This window comes from Drosophila simulans, chromosome 3R, assembly GCF_016746395.2.
Source record: "Drosophila simulans strain w501 chromosome 3R, Prin_Dsim_3.1, whole genome shotgun sequence".
NCBI lineage: Eukaryota > Metazoa > Arthropoda > Insecta > Diptera > Drosophilidae > Drosophila > Drosophila simulans.
The window spans coordinates 24,611,149-24,628,688 of record NC_052523.2 but is presented as its reverse complement, the minus strand read 5'-3'; the positions used below and the strand labels follow the sequence as shown (position 1 = coordinate 24,628,688).

The 17,540-nt window shown below is 46.0% G+C and overlaps 1 protein-coding gene and 2 long non-coding RNA genes across 7 annotated transcripts in view; 2 read left to right on the top strand and 1 right to left on the bottom strand.

The window, feature by feature from the left end:
• LOC6729927 (dynein axonemal heavy chain 10) overlaps positions 1–11,789 on the bottom strand; it is a 32,812-nt gene extending 21,023 nt beyond the window's left edge. Inside the window, exons 1-18 of one of the 3 annotated variants that reach the window (XM_016177700.3) lie at positions 10,670–11,789; positions 9,928–9,983; positions 9,699–9,822; positions 9,475–9,581; positions 8,499–8,725; positions 7,543–7,673; positions 6,759–7,387; positions 6,243–6,433; positions 5,456–6,050; positions 5,097–5,403; positions 4,642–5,040; positions 3,706–4,579; positions 3,292–3,645; positions 2,942–3,233; positions 2,706–2,864; positions 1,387–1,539; positions 757–975; positions 551–685 (exon numbers count right to left, since the gene is read on the bottom strand). In XM_016177700.3, the coding sequence (XP_016036686.1) occupies positions 551–685; positions 757–975; positions 1,387–1,539; positions 2,706–2,864; positions 2,942–3,233; positions 3,292–3,645; positions 3,706–4,579; positions 4,642–5,040; positions 5,097–5,403; positions 5,456–6,050; positions 6,243–6,433; positions 6,759–7,387; positions 7,543–7,673; positions 8,499–8,725; positions 9,475–9,581; positions 9,699–9,822; positions 9,928–9,983; positions 10,670–11,252 (5,535 nt within the window). In that variant the 5' untranslated portion in view covers positions 11,253–11,789. Of the gene's footprint in view, positions 1–550; positions 686–756; positions 976–1,386; positions 1,540–2,705; positions 2,865–2,941; positions 3,234–3,291; positions 3,646–3,705; positions 4,580–4,641; positions 5,041–5,096; positions 5,404–5,455; positions 6,051–6,100; positions 6,127–6,242; positions 6,434–6,758; positions 7,388–7,542; positions 7,674–8,498; positions 8,726–9,474; positions 9,582–9,698; positions 9,823–9,927; positions 9,984–10,669 lie in introns of those variants that run through there. The other 2 variants (XM_039295271.2, XM_039295270.2) reach the window with 2 other exon arrangements.
• LOC27208515 lies at positions 6,316–6,866 on the top strand. 2 transcript variants are annotated; one of them, XR_005544256.2, is made up of 3 exons: positions 6,316–6,436; positions 6,491–6,667; positions 6,731–6,866. It is a non-coding gene; the product is annotated as an uncharacterized LOC27208515 (long non-coding RNA). The 2 variants fall into 2 exon arrangements; XR_001600899.3 differs by having other exon boundaries at positions 6,328–6,436; positions 6,496–6,667.
• LOC123327293 overlaps positions 7,267–17,540 on the top strand; it is a 100,758-nt gene continuing 90,484 nt past the window's right edge. For both annotated transcript variants that reach the window (XR_006541936.1, XR_006541935.1), the window contains exons 1-2: positions 7,267–7,404; positions 13,203–13,429. This is a non-coding gene — a long non-coding RNA (uncharacterized LOC123327293). The remainder of the gene's footprint in view (positions 7,405–13,202; positions 13,430–17,540) is intronic.

Genomic DNA, 17,540 nt, shown 5'->3' with positions numbered 1-17,540 from the left:
TTTGGGCCGCGCCATTCGGGGCTGCCACGCCCACTTCATTTGTATGGGCGATGGGCGAAAAGTTTTGGCTGCAACAAACTTTTAGCCCGGCCAGCGAAATTCCTCAAAAACTTGTTAGTGAAGTAAATAAATCAATTTGTCATAATCAGTTTAGGTGCAAAATTTTGTCGCTGCAAGGCGTGGCCAGAAAATTCTCATTTCTTGTTTAACTAAAGCTTTGGGGAAACCTCATGGAAGGCCATAGGTATGAAAAAAGGAAATACCCAGCAAACGGATGTAATGGGTTTCCCATCGCACGCTTTTGAACGCAAACCGAGTGGAAGCACCAGATTTTTCTAATATTCTGAGATTTTCTTTTAAGTTATTTGAATAGCCCGACATGCTTGAGCGTAAAAGTGGCATCATAAGACGCTTTTCACAGTGAGTTCACTGTTCAAAAGTATTTTGCTTTTGTTGTTCCAAGGCGTCCTGTAATTTTATGAAAATCCAAGCAGGCCGAAAAACTTTGTTTAATTGGCAAAGTTTGCCGCGCCCCGGAGAAAAAGCTTACCGCCTTGGTAAATTTCCGGAACTCCTTCAGATAGCTCTCGACGCCCTCGGTCAGTACATTGGGATCCAGATCGGCCCACAAGGTCTTGCCCCATCCTTCGCGAGCGTATTTCTGCGCCTTGTATAGTTTGTACAGCTGCCAGAGTGAATGGGGTTTGAAAATATCTGATGAACAAGTAAGGATATTTATTATTAAGAATACCCTACCTGCTGCAGTCCCTCAAACTCGGTTTGCACCCGCGCAAACTCATGGTAATCAACCATGGCCATGTCGAACAGTCGCTCTGCATTGGCCAGCTCCTCCCGTCTCGTTTCGCGTTCGGCTATTTTCTGGCCATACGGATCCATTAGGCGCACTCCTCGCTCCAGTTCGGCGCCCACGGAGCCGGGTCCGTTCTCGTCGTAATCCTTGATAAACTCGGCCAACTGTCAAGCAAATGAGAAAAGGTTAGTGCAGCACAAAGTAGCAGTGGCACTGGGAATGGGTGGGTGGCCTCTGACCCACCCAGCCACCACATCCGTCTGTCTTGCGCTCTAATTCAAATGATAAACACTTCAAGTTAATTCATTTTACGCTGACGACAGCAGCGACGTCGCCGCTAACAATTGACAATAATGGTTGGGCGCGCGGAAAAATCCAATTAAAATGCCATTGAAAGGAAATAATAATGGGAGGAAACAAAACAGAATTGCAGAAAAAGAACGCAAAATAGCGGAAATGCAAAGTCGACAGCGCAGTCTCAGCTTCAGCATCAGCCTCAGCTCTAATCCCATTGCCACAACTCGAAAAGGAAGGACCTCCGGGGGACTTCCTTTTCCTCCATTCCGACAACTTACATCATCGCAGAACTCATCGATTTCGACGGAAGTCATGTCGGCGAATTTCTGCTTAATTGGTTGCAGCTTCTCGTAGCGATACAGGGCCGATAGGAAGAGCCTCTTCCAGCGCTTCTCCAGGTGATGGGCCATCAGCATGTCCTCGTAGGGGAACTGGAATGGCAGAGGTGAATTAAACTGCGGATCGAAATATATGCAAATACAACGCACATAAAAATTAAGCAGTGCCCTTCAATTATGGCTGAGTGCAAATAATAATCATGAAAAGTGCCGAAATTCACTAACGACCAGCGAAGCGTGGTATTCCAGCTCTTCTGACCCCATCCCATCCCCCCCCCCCCCCCCCCCCCTACTACTTTTTTTTAACCAACATCCAACAGTCCACAACCCGAAGTGGAAAAAACTATAGCATAGCTTTCAGGGCCGCCACCGCATAAATTTTCATTTGGCCTTTCCCGGCAATTGCAACGCCAATACATACAGGTGAGGTCATAACTGTAGCTAACAGAGTATCTAAATTGCGTATCCTTTACAGGGATCACCAATTTTCATTATTTATTATTTACATTTCGAAAGAAAAGCTTTGAAAATTCTTGTATAGACTTTAAAAACGGAAGTAAATCATATTTTAAGCTGGACTGAAATATATTACCATTTCATGGCGAACATCCCAAGAGCTACTCTCTTATCCTCAGCTGTATATGTATTACACTGTGCCTGTGTGCGGGCGTATGCATTCATTCGTTCATTAATTTATATAAAATGCAAGTTAATTCCTTTTTGTCTGGCCAAAGCTAAGCGACGTCGCCGCCGCAACGGAATGCCATCAATAAATGAATGGACCGAAGCAAAGCGGAGCGAGCGGATACCGAAATGGCCAGCACACAGACACAGATTCGGATACGCAGCATTGGCCGGGCCCGGATCCTAATCTGGACTATGGAGCATGGACTCTGGCACGGATAGTCCTGTTGCTGCTGCTGCAGCTGCATTTACGTAACCATTTGTGCGGTGGCTGCGCCAAAAAGCGGAAAGCCATTTCCAAATGGTCCTGGCCAGACCGACCGCCGAATATGCATATGTAAACAGAAATAGAAACAGTGACAGTAGCCTCAGTCCAGCTCTGCTGGGATTTCGATGGGATTTTTGTAAAACTGCTCATTTGAATACACAAATAAGCGCACCATGGTTGGCAGACTTAAGTAACTTTCATTAAACGGAGGGGATGTGCACATTTCAGAAGGATTGGATTAGAATGAGAAGCTCGCGAAAAAACTGAGCAATGGTACCCTATCAAAAAATTTAAAGACGATTCTTACCATAATTTTGTGTTCGCTAAGAATGGTGAAGGTCTCCTGCATTTCGTGGATTTTCTGCTCGTTGGTCAACGTCGACGACTGCACCGTGCCAATCGTGGTCATGACCAGCTTGAAGTCCTCCAGCTCGCGTGTGGTCTTGTTGAGATTCAGGCTAAGGGTCTGCCACAGATTTGCACAGATTAGGAGGGTTGTTTGAAAGGGATGTGTTTGTGGAATCTTGGAGAATCAGGACTCACTTTGACTTCGTTACGCATTGCCCTCATGTTATCGTTGACATGGCGCAACAGCTCCTCGCCCAGTGTGGTGCACCAGTCTTGGGCATGTTGCGTTATGCTCACCAGCAAGGGCTCCAAATTTATGCGCACACATTTGATGTCCTGGAACTTGCGGGTGTTGGCCAGCGTTTCCACAATGGACGAGTAAAATGTAAATTTCTCATCGATTTCGATGAGCGTCACCTGTTTTTCCAAGAACTTCTGGCAGATGAAACTCTTCTCGAAGGCCCACAGATTGAAGTACTTGCGGAATCTTTGGCATAAAGTGCATTAATTGGAATTTTTCTTCCACAAATAAAGCAATTACTCACTGCGACACAAACGCCCTGGCTTCGTTCGCCACTCTAGAAGCCAAATCGTGTATGTTTATGACCAGATCCACAATGGATCTTATCTGAATGACGTCCTCATAGTACGTGTAATTGTACTTGAACTGTTTGCCCATTTCCACCAGTGGACAGGCTATGCAGGTCCCGGTCATCCAACGGGTGAAAATTCTCAACCTGGATATATAGTCCTTAGTGGCAGTCACAATGGTGTTCTGCAGTTCCTGAACCGAAGGCTCAAGAACGATTTCTGACATGAGGAGAACAGCGTTCACCTCAAACATCGGTTTATTTGAGAGTAGGCGGTTGATATAGCACTTTAAATTCTGATACGTCATGCTAAAAAAGGAATTAATAGGTTAACTAATAAGGAAACTAGTGAAGAAGAGAACTACTTACTCAACAATACACTTGAATGTTTCTCCTTCCCAATACTCGTAGTAGGTTTTCATCCGGTCCGACCTTCCAGAAAATGTGCCCAACACCAAGCTCTCCAGCTTGACTAATACCGGGCCCAGGGAGTCGTAAAGCTTCTTCATTTGGGCTGCCTTTCGATTGCGCGATGCCTCTAAGAGTTCGAAATATCCCTGACATGGATATATGCCGGATCCGCAGGCTTGCTCCGCCTTTTCATCCGCTGGAACGTCTTTTTCGATCGAAAACATTGTTATAGTTTCCCCAGTGACCGATTTGAATCTTTGGGACGCGTTCTTTCTATCTTGTAGATATGATTCGCCAGAGGCTCTAGATGTATCCTCAACTTTAAGTTCATCATCAAGGTTGAACAAATTGAAACTCTTAATCATATCGATACGAGAGCGTAGATCCAGGCGAATAAAATTAATTTGGGACACTATAGAGGTCAGTTTGCGCAGCTGCGAATTGATTTGATCACAGAATTTGCCTATATTGAACGAGGTCCAAGTGTATCGACCCACGCCCATTTGGATAAAGAGTTCAGTGTCGTAGATGTGGCCGCGTAGGAAGATCACCTCTGACATAGACAGGTTGTTGATAATTGATCTATACCTGTCAACGACCTCGGTCATCCGTTCATAGTCCTTGAAGAGCAGGTCCTTCTTCATGATCGCAGTACGCAAGACTGCGGGAAGTGTAAAGCCAAGATGCTCAAACTGCTGAGCTTCAAACAGGACATCGAAGACATCGCGCTTCAGATTGACGACAAAATCCATGTCATATTCGATAAGTGTTTTCTCCCCAACGAGTTCACGCCAAATGGGCAGCAGATATTGGGACTCTGCTCGTTGAAGTACTAAGAGCAGAAAAAACGACATGTGTATACAATTACAACTCTGTTATATCCAAATAACTCACATTCGCAAGTCCTAACACAGTGCCGATCCATTGCCGTAACATCTTTTGGCTTCTTATCCTTGACCATTCTAATAAACGCTGTGCATTCCTGAAGTTGTATATTTGCCTTTCGTGTGTTACTGACCATCCACATGATCATGGCCACCAGCACGGTCAGCCGGTTGATGCGGCACATCAGCTTCTTTTGTGATGTGTCACCCACTAGCAAGCCCTCGTTTTCCGATTCCGAGCTGATTTCCGTTCCTGCCGAATCCGCCACGCTGTAGGCACTAAACGCTTCCGATTGCACGGGCATAAGATTTGAAGACTTTACGGGAGTAACACGCCTATCACTGGTCATTTGCAATTCAGGTCGGGGCTTGGCCTTCAAGGTCTGCACGGCCTCCGAAATATAGGACACTACGGGGACAAAGATTAATTCCATCTCCATCTAACCTACTGTTCATAAGCCCTACTTGTAGATTCCTTGCATATGCGAATACGCAGCACATTGGATCGGTTTGTGGTGTTCACCAAGTAAGTGGCGTTCTGTATGAAGTTCTCGAAGAGCACTTTTTCAAACTGGAACATCACAGTCATTAACTCGAAGTACTGCTTAAAAGAGCTGCGCTTCAGGAAGCTGTTCTTGATAGCCGGCTCATCCTCCACCCTCTTGAATGCCAGCACTGAGGTCTTGAGCTTCTTACCTAGCAAGCGTGCCCAGAAGATGGCACTTATTTTGGCCGGCTGGTGCTTGGCCATGGGCGGGGATTTTTTTAATTTCTGGAAAGGCAACCACATTATATGGGGACTATTTTTATGAATCACAACAAACCGTGAATACGCGCTCAACTGCGTTGATCTCGGTCACAAAGAATCGCAGTAGATTCTCATGTTTGGTTGCCACAAACTCCTGTAGAGTGGCTCTGGTGTCTATGTTCATTGCGTTGACCACCAAATCGAGACCCTTCTCAGAGGACAGCAGGGAGTTGATGCTTTGGTCGATCACGTTCTTGGCCTCATTCTCCACGTTATCCAGCCGCTTGTTGAACAACTCCAGCGAGTACTCCCAGTTCTCCCAGTTTCCGGGCCTGAACATGTCATAGTCGACGCTCTTGATCAGATCGTCAAGCATGCGATAGACCTTGCGCATCAGGTTGTCCACAATCGAGGGATCCGCAATGCAGGCTTTCAAGCGGTGTCCAAACAGATTCTCATACTGGACGAACACGCGACCCACATAGGCAATGTCCACGGCGACGCGGTGGATGTGGTTCACCTCGTTGAAGAGCGCCACTCGGTCGAATTCCCAGCGGGATCCAGCCCCGGAATCCTCGATGTGCTGGCGACTGAGCTTGTAGGCCTGCTTCCAGCAGCGCAGCAAGTTCGCACAGTTGGTGGCCGTCTCGTAGGTGTAGGTCGCTGAGTACCTGTCCACGAAATAAATATTATTTTAGTTCAAAATAATGCCACTTATTACATTATTTACATCGATACATCATCGAATAACGGTTTAATATCAGAAAGAACTCGATTAATGCGTTGCGATGAGCCAGCGCGTCACGCGCTCATCTCTAGTTCACGAGGGAAAGTTGCGCACTGCACTTTGCAAATTTACTCACTTGAATATGTTCTCAAAGTTGATGATGCTCTTCACCTTCTGGACGAACACATTCGAGATCTGGCAGAGCAGGACCTGCATCTCGGGATCACGGCAATAGTGGCTGGACATGGTCCAGATGTGACGAAGCCCAACCATGATGTTGGGGATCTGCAGCACCACCATCTTAAAGCTCTCATAGCTTCGTACTTTCTGGTGAGTAGATAAAGAAATTTAAAACTATTAGTACTTTCACTGATAAGCTTTAAGTTTAGGTTAGGGTTACAATTAAGATAAGTGAGCAACAATAAATTAACAAGGCCTACGAAAATTAAGCACTAATGTTTCGGTTCCGAAAGGAACACGCTCTTGAGCGAACCACTAGTTCCAAACCGAAATCAAAGTTCCAGTTAGCGTTGTTTTTTAGTTTCCAACGTCTTGGATCTGGTATGTATTTGAATAGTGTACTTGTCCTTTAAGCTATTTGGTTGAAATAATTCCTTGTTTCAGCTGCAAAACGTGGAAGTATAAAACTCACCTCCAGATAATCTATGATGGTTCCTAAGTAGTCAGAGTTTTCCTTGGCCAGCTTGAAGCGAGCCTCTGTCTTTTCGACAACAGCTTGCCACTCATCAAGCACTGGGGATTTATCATCAGTCAGACGCTGTAGAACAGCTACCACAAACTCGGTCTTTAACTGCTCCAAAGTTCCGTAGAGCTCCACCTCCATTTTGTGCCAGTAGCGGTGCTCGGCCATTGGAGTGAAATCGTCTAGTTTGGCATCCGTAAGCGTCTTCATTGTCTTCTTGAGGTACTTAATCCAACCGTCGACCACTTCTTCCAGCTGCTGCTGGGTGTATGTGATCACCAGGTCCAGTCTTTTGGGGTCGACAGGCACCCTAATGATAGCGTCCTCGAATTCCGTTGCCTCCTGACCGGGCAGAATGTACGACGACGGCAGACTGAAGGCCCACACAATGTGATTGATGGTCCACGTTATTTCACTCTGGAACTCCTCGATCTCCTTGAGTAGCCGCCTCTGGATGGGCGTGATGCGTGGCGGCGTGGCTTCTTCGGCAGCGTGTTCCGCCTCTACTTTGGCCTTCGTCTCACTGAGCATCTTTTCCCATCGCTGACCAATCGTCAACTTTTCGACTTTTACCTCCACTGTAAAGAACTATTGGGTAAGTAACTTCTCGTGTACATAAATAGAAATAAAAGTTTCTTAATAAGTCTAGAGCAAGTATTTCTGAGAACTAAGTAAGATATGTACCTAGACCGATCAATTAGATAATGGAGCTTCCCATGAAGCATCTACTCACCTTCCTCCTCGGAGGACGACAAATGGGCTTCAACTTTGTGGGCGTCAGCTTCTTCTTCCTCCTCCGTGGGCTCAGCGTCCGGTTTCTTGGCCTTCGCCTTTTTGGCCGCCGCCTCTGCCTCCTTCATTTTCCTGGGAGGGAGTGGCAAATAAACAAACAAACACAATTAACGGCCGTCCAGTATGCAAAATTAACACAAAGCGTAATGAAAGGCTACCGATAAGCAAAATGAGCAACAAATACAAAGCGTAACAAAGGCTACTCCGCTGGAAGTGGACGAGGATATGGCCGCGAACCCAACTCCAGCACCTCCTGCGTTGGCATTTTTTAATCTGCATGACAGAAAGGGGCAAAAAAAAATGTTAAAACAAAAAAGATGCCCGAAATGAAAGGGGGAAAATTTAACTGTGGCGGTCAAGTGGCATTCGCGAGGCGGCAATGAAAGGCCAATGCAAGGATGAATGAGGCTCGCCAGGAAGTGCCATAAATGCTGCCTGCCAAACAAATGGAAAATGGCCAGAAGACAACAACCCAACGACACCGACGACAACGGAGTACGGCGCCGTTGATGGTAGCATGAAATCCGATTAAAAATAAAAATTTCTTATCGGATGCGCTGTAATTTATGTGCGAAAAGGGTTCTGTGCACCAGGATCGGGAAAAGGAGCATAAAAAAGGGGAGCAACGGCAACTGTGGCCGATGGTAACCAGCGATAAGCGCAAAACAAAGGCAAACAGAAAATTTGCACCAAAAAAATCAGAGAAAAAAACTCGAATGGGTTGGTTGAAAGAAAGGCAGCATTCACAATCGGAGCCCAGTCACTCCTCCACTCCAGCAGCAGCAGTAGCACCAGTAGCATCAGCTTGAAACCAATAAACCCAGGCCCGATTTTTCCCCAGAAGCCAGCAGAGCAGCGAATGCCACACCCTGACTGCCTTTGTTAAAAGTTAAATACTTTTGTTGTTTAAGCGCTCTCAAACGAAATTCCGATGGTTTGGATAGCTCCAATAGACCCGGGCCCGATTCCTTGGCCTCGCTGGATATATCCTCGCCGGTCTCTCCTCCAGCGCCGCCTGCTCCTCCGCCCCCAGATCCGCCGGCCTGCCCCTCATAACTGTCCATTTGCTGGCTATCCGCTGTGGCCGGTTCGCGAAATTGAAATTGAATGGCGCTCTTGTAAACCTGATTTTGGGGCGAAAAAAAGAAAACAGAGCCCACATGTACAATGGAATCAAAGATGGAGTGCCCGGATATTGGAGGCCGCGTTGTTCAGGTCCTGCGGTCTGTGTAGACTTTCTAATTGATTCGCCCCGTTCGCCATTCGCCGAAAACTGATTTTCAGGGAACAATTTTCCAATTTATTTTCATGCAAAGCTAATAATATGGAAGCCCACTCGCTGCCGACTTTGTGGACCGCAGAATTCACAAGGCCGAAGTCTTGGCTGGCATGGCAGTCTAATGGAAACCGCAGCCCGTTTTGGAGCTATGATGAAGCAATTTGCGTTGGCGGTCAACGCTTAAGGCTCGGTTCAGTGGGCGTGATGGCCCACCCACCGAGTCAACCAAGTCACCCAATCCGCCCGCTATCCTCACAGCTCCAAAGTGGTGCAGTGGAGCGGAAAAATCTTGCGGCACAGCGGGCATTTTGATAGATGACTGCCTTGTTTCGGGAATTAATTACAATTCGTCACAACATTTTGTTTTGCGGTCGGAGAGCGGACTTCGGGATGAAAAGACAAGCGGACGGAAGGACGAACGAGTCCTTGAAACAATGCTGGATCGGCCTTAAAGTCCTTGATTGATTGAACAACGGTTTATGGTGTGTGAAATGAGCGAATCGGGTGCAAGTTTGAGTGATTTTGGTTTGGTGATGCGTCTCTTAATGTCCGATTACGGATGGCAGCTCAGCAGTACGGTTCTCTCAGACTTACCAGGTTCAAGTCATCCCTCAGCGAGTTGATGAGTGACCCTCGAACGGTGCCTAGCAGAAAGTACAGGGGCATTTGGGCAAAGCAGGCTGATACGTCACTGAAGTTTGCTAAAAGGAAATAGAAGTTTACAACTTGCAGGGATTCAGAAGTGGGTAATAAAATAATACTATAGTGTAAATGTAATGTATTTCATATTTGATATTTAAATTATTTAATGTACTCACGTATCTCCCTCCGGTTTTTTCGCACGATGTATATGTACTTAATCTTCGGATCCAAGTCCGAGGACTCCATCCTTCCAAAATGGCAGTGCACTTGTGGGGTTTTCACGTACGCCGGGACAAGTTTCTGTAATTTTAGGCGACATTACTATCTAGTATATTCAGGGAGTTGAGCCATTTTCAATTAGGAATCTCCCAAACACTCCAGGTGCCTTTCAATTAGGGTGCTCACCTTTACTTCCACGTAGACGGGTACATAAGTGGCTTTCTTCTTCCTAAATTTGCTACCTTTTGGGAGGAGGAGGCGGAACATTTGAGGGAGTGCATTAGTAAGGGGCCGAAATGGGCGTGTCAGAAGCGAGTAAGCGAATGCAGCGCCGCGATTACGATTGTGATTGAGATTGATGGGGTGGAACAAAGTGCAGCGGGCGGAATTTGCATTGTGGCAAGTTGCGCGCTTCCATTTAAATGCAATGAATGAGCCGGCGAAACTTTGCTCTTATCTTTGCACCAGGCAATGGGAAATCAAATGAGTCGGTTGGGTGGAATAGTGGCTGCGTCGGAATGGCTGATTCAAATTAAAAGTTACAAAAGAAATGAATTTTAGCCGGGCAAACGAAAATGAGGCCCTTAAATATTTATGATGTGAAGTGGGTGGCGCAAATCAAAGTGTGGACCAAGATTTTCGTTTGATATCAAGTTGGACGGGCTACAAAATTATGCATTGCCAAAATGGGGAAAATAAAGGAGGAAAAACTGAAACTTTTAAATTAAAATCTTTGGACAGTAACAAAGGAAACTCAAGTAATGCATCCATCTTATTTACCGTTTTCCGTATCGGAGCTGGCTGAAAATATGGTTTTTATGTGGTTACAGAGAGATAATTGTAAAAGTTTAATCATAAGGCAGATATTCCTTATTCTTCAGTTTAGAACTAACCCAAATAATGAAAATATTATGTAGTTCTGACTTACGTCTGGATCGAGCTGAGCTCTTGCCACTCCCAGCCACGGTTGCCTCCTCCTCGCCCTCCAACTCGCCTTCTACCTCGGCGTCTGTGGTTTCACCACCAGTGTTGACCTCTTCGACGGGCTCTTGATCACCACCGGCTGGTGCCGCTGCATCCTGGCCAGCTTTCTTGCGTCCCTTTCCGGCTGCTCCTGCCGATGTCCCCGCCTTGCCGGCGGACTTTCCGCCCGCCATCCGGGCATCGCCCTTCTTTTTGCCCTTGCCCTTTTTGTCGGGAACTGTGGGTGGTGGGCGTGGCACCTCCTCCAGCACGGTAATCTCCTCCTCGATGAGCTTGTCGTAAAAGGTGCGCCAGAAGAACAACACTACGAAATCCAAATCGTTTTGGGTCTCGTAACGTCGCTGGAAAAAATTCTCCACGGCGGGCATATTTTTGCTGATCGTTGCATTCACATACTTGGGTTCAAAAACTCCCAGCATATTGGACATAATCGTCTTCAGCCAGACGACACGGGGTTCAACGTTGTTAAGGGACTCTGCCGCGGCATCGGCACTGTCTGAGGTGGATTCAAATTGCGTTTGTGACATGGTGGTCGTCGCTTATTTGAATAGGTTCTTGAAGTTGGGTGGTGGAGTGGGTTTCCGATGTGAGTGGGTTTTGGGTCCCTTGCTTGCTCTCTTTTGGTTGTTTGGCTGCCACGTCGGCGTCTTCGCGCGGCTGAACATCAAACGTTTGCCTTGATTTCGCAGGATTTCTCGTTACAAACAGGATCTCTCGTCCTCCCACTTGGATGCCAACTTGGTGGATGCCCAACCACCTTTCCGTTTTTGTTGTTCTTTCAATCAATTTCAGCTGCCTCGCTGTGCAGTTTGGTTTCGCTTCCGCCACAGAGTGCTGGCGTATTTACTCCCGGGCGTCTGAAAATCCTTTTGTGTATCCCAGGACAACAGTTGCGGCTGCAGCTACGGCAATGGCCAATGCCAGCCGTCTAAAAACCAAATATGGAATGCCTTGAAATGTTGTCTTTGGGCCACACTGTTCAGATATACAGGTACACAATTTGTTAACTGCGTTCCCTGACGAAAATATAGCAGGGCTGCTTTGATTAAAGCTGTCGAATAATAATAACGACGTTGCTTAAATTGTTTATGCTGCTTGTTTTGATTCCATTTCCCGGCCATGTTGCTGGTTGCCTTGACTAGCTGTCGTTAGGGCAACCCAACCCTACCCAACCCAGCCCAGTCCAACTATCCCCAACCCATTCGATTTAATGTAATTTCTGGTGCCCCCCTTCCGGTTACCTGTCAGCCGCACTTGCAACATGCAACAGTCGAATAGCAATGCCAGAGCATTGTGGGCCCTTTGAATGCACCAACCCAACACAACACAACCCAACCAATCCCCTGCCAAGTTATAGAGCTCACGCCGTTGCGTAAACAAAACACGCAGCCCTGACTTAATGGCTATGCACATTAGCAACGTGCCAGGGACTTTCCCAGTTGCCAGGTCTCCGGGTCCAGGTCAAGTAGCCCCGTAGCCCCCTGGGCTCCTGGGAAGCGGCGGACGTGGAACGATGGCCACGCTCAATAAGTGTATGGGACCATAAATGGAAATATTTACTCGGCACCGTCAACACGGCAAAGTGAGTTGAGTGAGGCTGTGGGTTAAGTAAGTGCAAGTGCAAAAGTCAACTTTGCCCGGATCTCAAATTGCCTAACAACCGACTGCCAGGCTCTTTGACGACTTCACTTAAAGTGCATGTCCCGTTGCTACCATCAAAGTTGCGCAATCAAACTTCGCAGCCACTTCAATGGGCTTGAGGAATCAGTTCCATGGGATGTCATCGATTTTTCATTAATACCTGGATTTTACCTACTTTCTGCAGGCCTTGAATTTTGATTATCTCGCTAATGTAATTTTTTATTAGACCGTCTAAGGTACACCGCAAAAAAATAAAATCAGATAAGGACATTCTCGTAGATGAGTGCAACCAGTTTACTAGTGTAAATTGTTGGCATACAAAGTACATACAAATATCATGAAAATGTTCTACTTTCGTCCTGTGGGTATCTTCCAGGAGAGGCAATTCCTGTGTGCAATCGAACAGGTGGTAGGAGTAACTTTTCCGCAAGAACATGTATTTTACAGAATTCACAAACGTAAATGGTGGTCGCCTTGTCGTTTATTATAGGATATGGACTGGAAGACGTGGTTTCGATCTCGTAACGCCCAAATTTGACCTTTTCGATGTTTCTTATGACTTTCACATTCTTCGATGCACGATCCAGTATTGGTTTTAGGTTCCTAAATGTTTTTTTTGAAGAGATGAATCGTTCTCAAGCTGGGATTTACCCATTTCGGACTTAGGAGCACTTTGGCCAAAACCACCAATATCGGAGCATCAAAGTTATTTATAAATTTTACTTCTAATTTAATAACTACACTTTCTTTTTATTATTTAAGGTTTTGAGTTTTAAGCTTAATAAATATCGAGCAAATATATGTTTTATACAATAAGTTGTATAACTTTTTTTCAGTGACAAAACATTTCGGGATATAATCTCAGAGCTACGCCACATCCTGCTACCTTGATCTATCGAAGACGCCAGTGCAGGGACAACCCGGCTCAATACTAATTAAAATAAATGAACATTTACGTCGTCACAGCAGGTGGATGTGAGGGCGAGAGGCCAGGAGTCCGGGCGAAAGATTAGGTGACGAGCCCGGGCCAACGGAGACATCATTAAAATGCATGGTTCAAACGGTGCGTATACTTAATATAGATTGGATTGAGAATGTGTGGATGGCGGGATGGGGGGTTTTGGCAGGATGGAAAGCTCCTGGATGAGTTGGCTCCTTTCGCTACAGCATTCGCTTGCGGTGGCTGTAATCTTTATGCGTCATGTTTTTATTTGTATTTATTATTGCGTCTGCGGAGAGCAGAGTAGCGAAGAGCACACTTTGTTTGCAGGTGAAATATTCCACGCATCCAGCGAAATGAGAATTTATTGACTTCACTCTGCATATGTGCGTGTGTCTGTGTGTGTGTGCCTTTTCTATAAGAGTCTCTGTTTGCGTACACGCAAAAATATTATAGCGATTCCCCTCTTGATTTTATATATAACTTTGTGCTGCAAAATATCTATGCGCTGCATAAATATAAAAATTGTATGTCTCTACTAGAGACTATTACCCAAAAATGATTAAAATCATATACATAATTCGAATCTCATAGATATCAAACACTATTTATTGCTGTGCTGCTTCGTTTCCGCTTGAATCCTGCCAGGACTCGGAGCCCCCTCTCCGTGCACCCACTGCATATTTATCTACGTCACACGGGCTTGATAAACACAACCATGGCTTCGAGACAACTCGAACGTCTGTTTGCATTTGTGCTTAATAACTTTTAAATGATGCGGGGCATGCCTTTGAAAAGGAAGTCAACTGAAAGGAGGTTCCTGGGCCCCGGAGTCATACTCCCTAATTAGAGCCATGCGATCGTAGGTGTGTGCAAAACTATTCAAACAGGCCAAAGAAGTCGAGCTAACTTGAAGCTGAAATATTTTTAATAAAAATTCGTTTTTTGTTTCGATATGTTTAAAGCACAGCATAGCTTCTTGTTAATACATATACAATATTCTAATCCCAGCTTAATTTCACGCCTCCAAGCGTTCTGGATGCTTGTTATTACACGATACAATCAGTCTTATAAAAATATTAAGGCCAATGTATAGGCTGGTAGCTCTGGATCGATACCTATTAGCCCTTGACCTGTCCGGTGAAGATAAGCACTGGGCTCCCAATAGGCTTTGCCAAACGGTTTCCATGGGGCCACCTGGTGATGGGGGGGAGCTTGGGCGGGCTTTTGTTTAGCCAGCTGAACATTTGCGAAATGGTTACAAACAGTTTTGAATGCCCATAATTGATGCAGGAGGAGCATGCCCAGAGCCCGGGAATCGCACTTCAATATGCATGCCAGTGTGCACTGGATACCCAGTTCCAAGTTACCATCCGGTTGGAATCAAACCAAGTGTGGTCAGGCGTCTCTGCTGGGCTGCCGGATGCAAAGCCGGAATAGTGGTCGGTCGGGTTGCGTTAATTAATAAACTGGGCCTACTTTAAGACGACGCCTGCATTGGCCAATTGCCATGGCATCCATGCAGTCGGGCAACTAGGCAACTAGGCAGTCGAGCCGTAACCGCAACAACTTCAATGCAGTTTTGTCTGCCACAAAGCCGAATTCCAGTAACTGGCAGAGATTGCATGCTTTGCGGATACTTAACGAGTCGACGCCTGAGGAACGGTCCAATCCCAAACTGATGCCCTCAAAGCCGTATAATTGGCCAGCGATGCGCCATCATCGACTCGATCGATTCCTTTGAGCATTAGCCAAATGCCGCATTTTTGAAGTAATAAAGCGCAGGTCAATCTCAGTTGTGGTTGCAGCTATAGCCAATCGCACAAGTCCACAGGAATTTTGGAGCTATTTGTGCAACTAGCAGTATGTGTATCTAACGCACAAGTGACGCTCAAAACAGGCTCTTCATCAGCCAATTCCATCGGAGTCAATCAACTTTAACTATACCTTATCAATCATATACTAAGGATTCCTTTAGTTCATAGAGGTTTGTTAATTAGATTTTGATTGGTTCGTCGTTTTCTTTCCCGCGAATTCATTGAACCCAAGTTTTGCAACGACTTGTGTGACCACTTGGCTTGGTTACCCTCGTTCTGAATCATTTGGAATGCCCTTTAGTGCGCAGGCTAATTAACATAGTCTGATTGCTGAGTCAGTTCCATTTACGTCTGTTAAAATCCTTCTGAAAATGGAAAAGTTTTGAGAAAAATGTAGCGTTGTCTTCAACAATATTATTCAACATTTTAGCCACCACCCAGCCACCTCATTCGCATAAGCAAAGTCAAGTTTTTGGCCAGAGTAGCAAAGTTTTTTGACTGGCTCAAGTTTTATCATATTTTTGCACAGGCAAATCTCAGCGAATAAGTCTCCGTTGCTCCGACTCTCGGTTCAATTTGCATACAGAGTTCGAGCATTATTTTTATTTACCTGATTCAGCGCTGATTTATGATTTTATCGTGAAAAATGCAGAGCTGCGGCGGACGAAGGACTACGAAGACGACAAGGACGTGGACGTGGATGTGGTGGAGAGCGAAGCTCACGGAAAGTCAATTGAAATGCAAACGTGGCCAGTGGTTGCCTTCCGGTGTCCGCGTAGCTGGGTGTCCGGGTGTTTGGGAGTGGATCCCAAGCTCCTCCTACTGCCTCCATTGTTTGTGTGCACCATTGCGTTTGGCCATAACTCAAAGCTAGAGCTTTGTTGCCCACCAATTGCTCGGGCGTCACGTGTTTTCATTTGGCGCCTCTCGTTCTCGCAAGGACGCCTTGTGCCAAGTGCTCGGGGAAATTGTCACGTCACAGGAAGTTGCAGGCGACGTCATTGACTCATAAATAAAGTTAGAGCTACATGAAGAAGTACGCTGCTGCTGGTGAGGATTCGAGCAACCAATTGCTTTGATACAATTTTGAACGAGCATCGGACAACGGATGTGCCACGAATGCAATCCAACGATCTCGGCTTTGTTCTCTGTCTGGTGATCCAAAGGCTGTCGCACCTTCACCATAATCTTACTCTTAGAAAATGATTTGATCGAAAGCCAGGGTCACTGCAGACTTGGTGACCCTTAAATGGACACAGCTTTCTCGTTAATTGAGGACAAATTTTATTTGGCATGAACTCTCCTATACGCAGGTACCTTTTTATGTATATATGGCCTGAAATACTGGCACCATTCGCACAGTTAAACACGTCAATATGTTATGACTGTTGTTTGTGAGTGGGTGAACCAGGAGTCAGGTGCGTAAATGCTCCGGGGGGCTGTCAGTCACGGCTGCCAGCGGCATTTTCTCAAGAATTTTCGATTTTGGGGGGCGGGTGGTGTGGCGTGTCCTGGCCAGCAATGCGCGCGGCAGCCGTCATGTGGCTGTTTCATTAAAATATGCAAGCAATATTGCGGCATAAAAACACACGAAATTATACAAAAGCCGGGCAAACGAACGCCCACACACGCGGCACGATGTCAGGGTGAATTTTTCATAATTTCCAGCGTTCGAGAAGGAGGCAGGCAAAAATATTGCAATATTTAACGGACGTAGCAACGTAGGCTCGCTCCTGTTTTTGCTGCAGTTGTCAGCCAGCATGGCTAGTATGGAGTGGTTAAGGGGCGGACAGGGGGAAAAGGATACGGTGGGCAGGACGGGAGAGGCGGACAACCAACACATTGAAAGCGCATTTATTTGTCACTTGTCAACCGGCCCAACGTCGCATCCTGGTCCAACTGGCATTTTATAATTCCCGAACGTTTTCCTGGCTCCTCCTTGCCAGGACTCGTTGAGAAATGTCTCTTGATTGTCGCTCACACTCTCATACAGCGAAAGAAATAAGGTCTACCTCACTTATACACAGAATATTAGTCTTGCCTTAGTAGTTCGATTGTAACTATATTCTTACATATTGATTACTTAAAAAAACTTCACTTAAAAATATTTATTGAACACCTTATTCTTTAGAAAATATTTGTTACAGTGCATTTGGACACTTAATGTGGTTTGGGGGCTGGACAAGGCAAGGGCTGAACTTTTATTAATTACCTGCATGTGGCGGACAGCGGTCGCGCGGCGGTCTGTAGGCGGTCTGTCCGTCTATCTGTCTGCCTGCCATTTTGTGGCGCACGCGGCGTATGAGTTATATGCCGGGGACACTGGAGCGTCGAAGGCTGTTTTCATTTAATTTCATGTTTCAATTTTCAAGCAATTAACGCATAAAAGGCCGAACACTGGCTGCCTTGCCCAAATA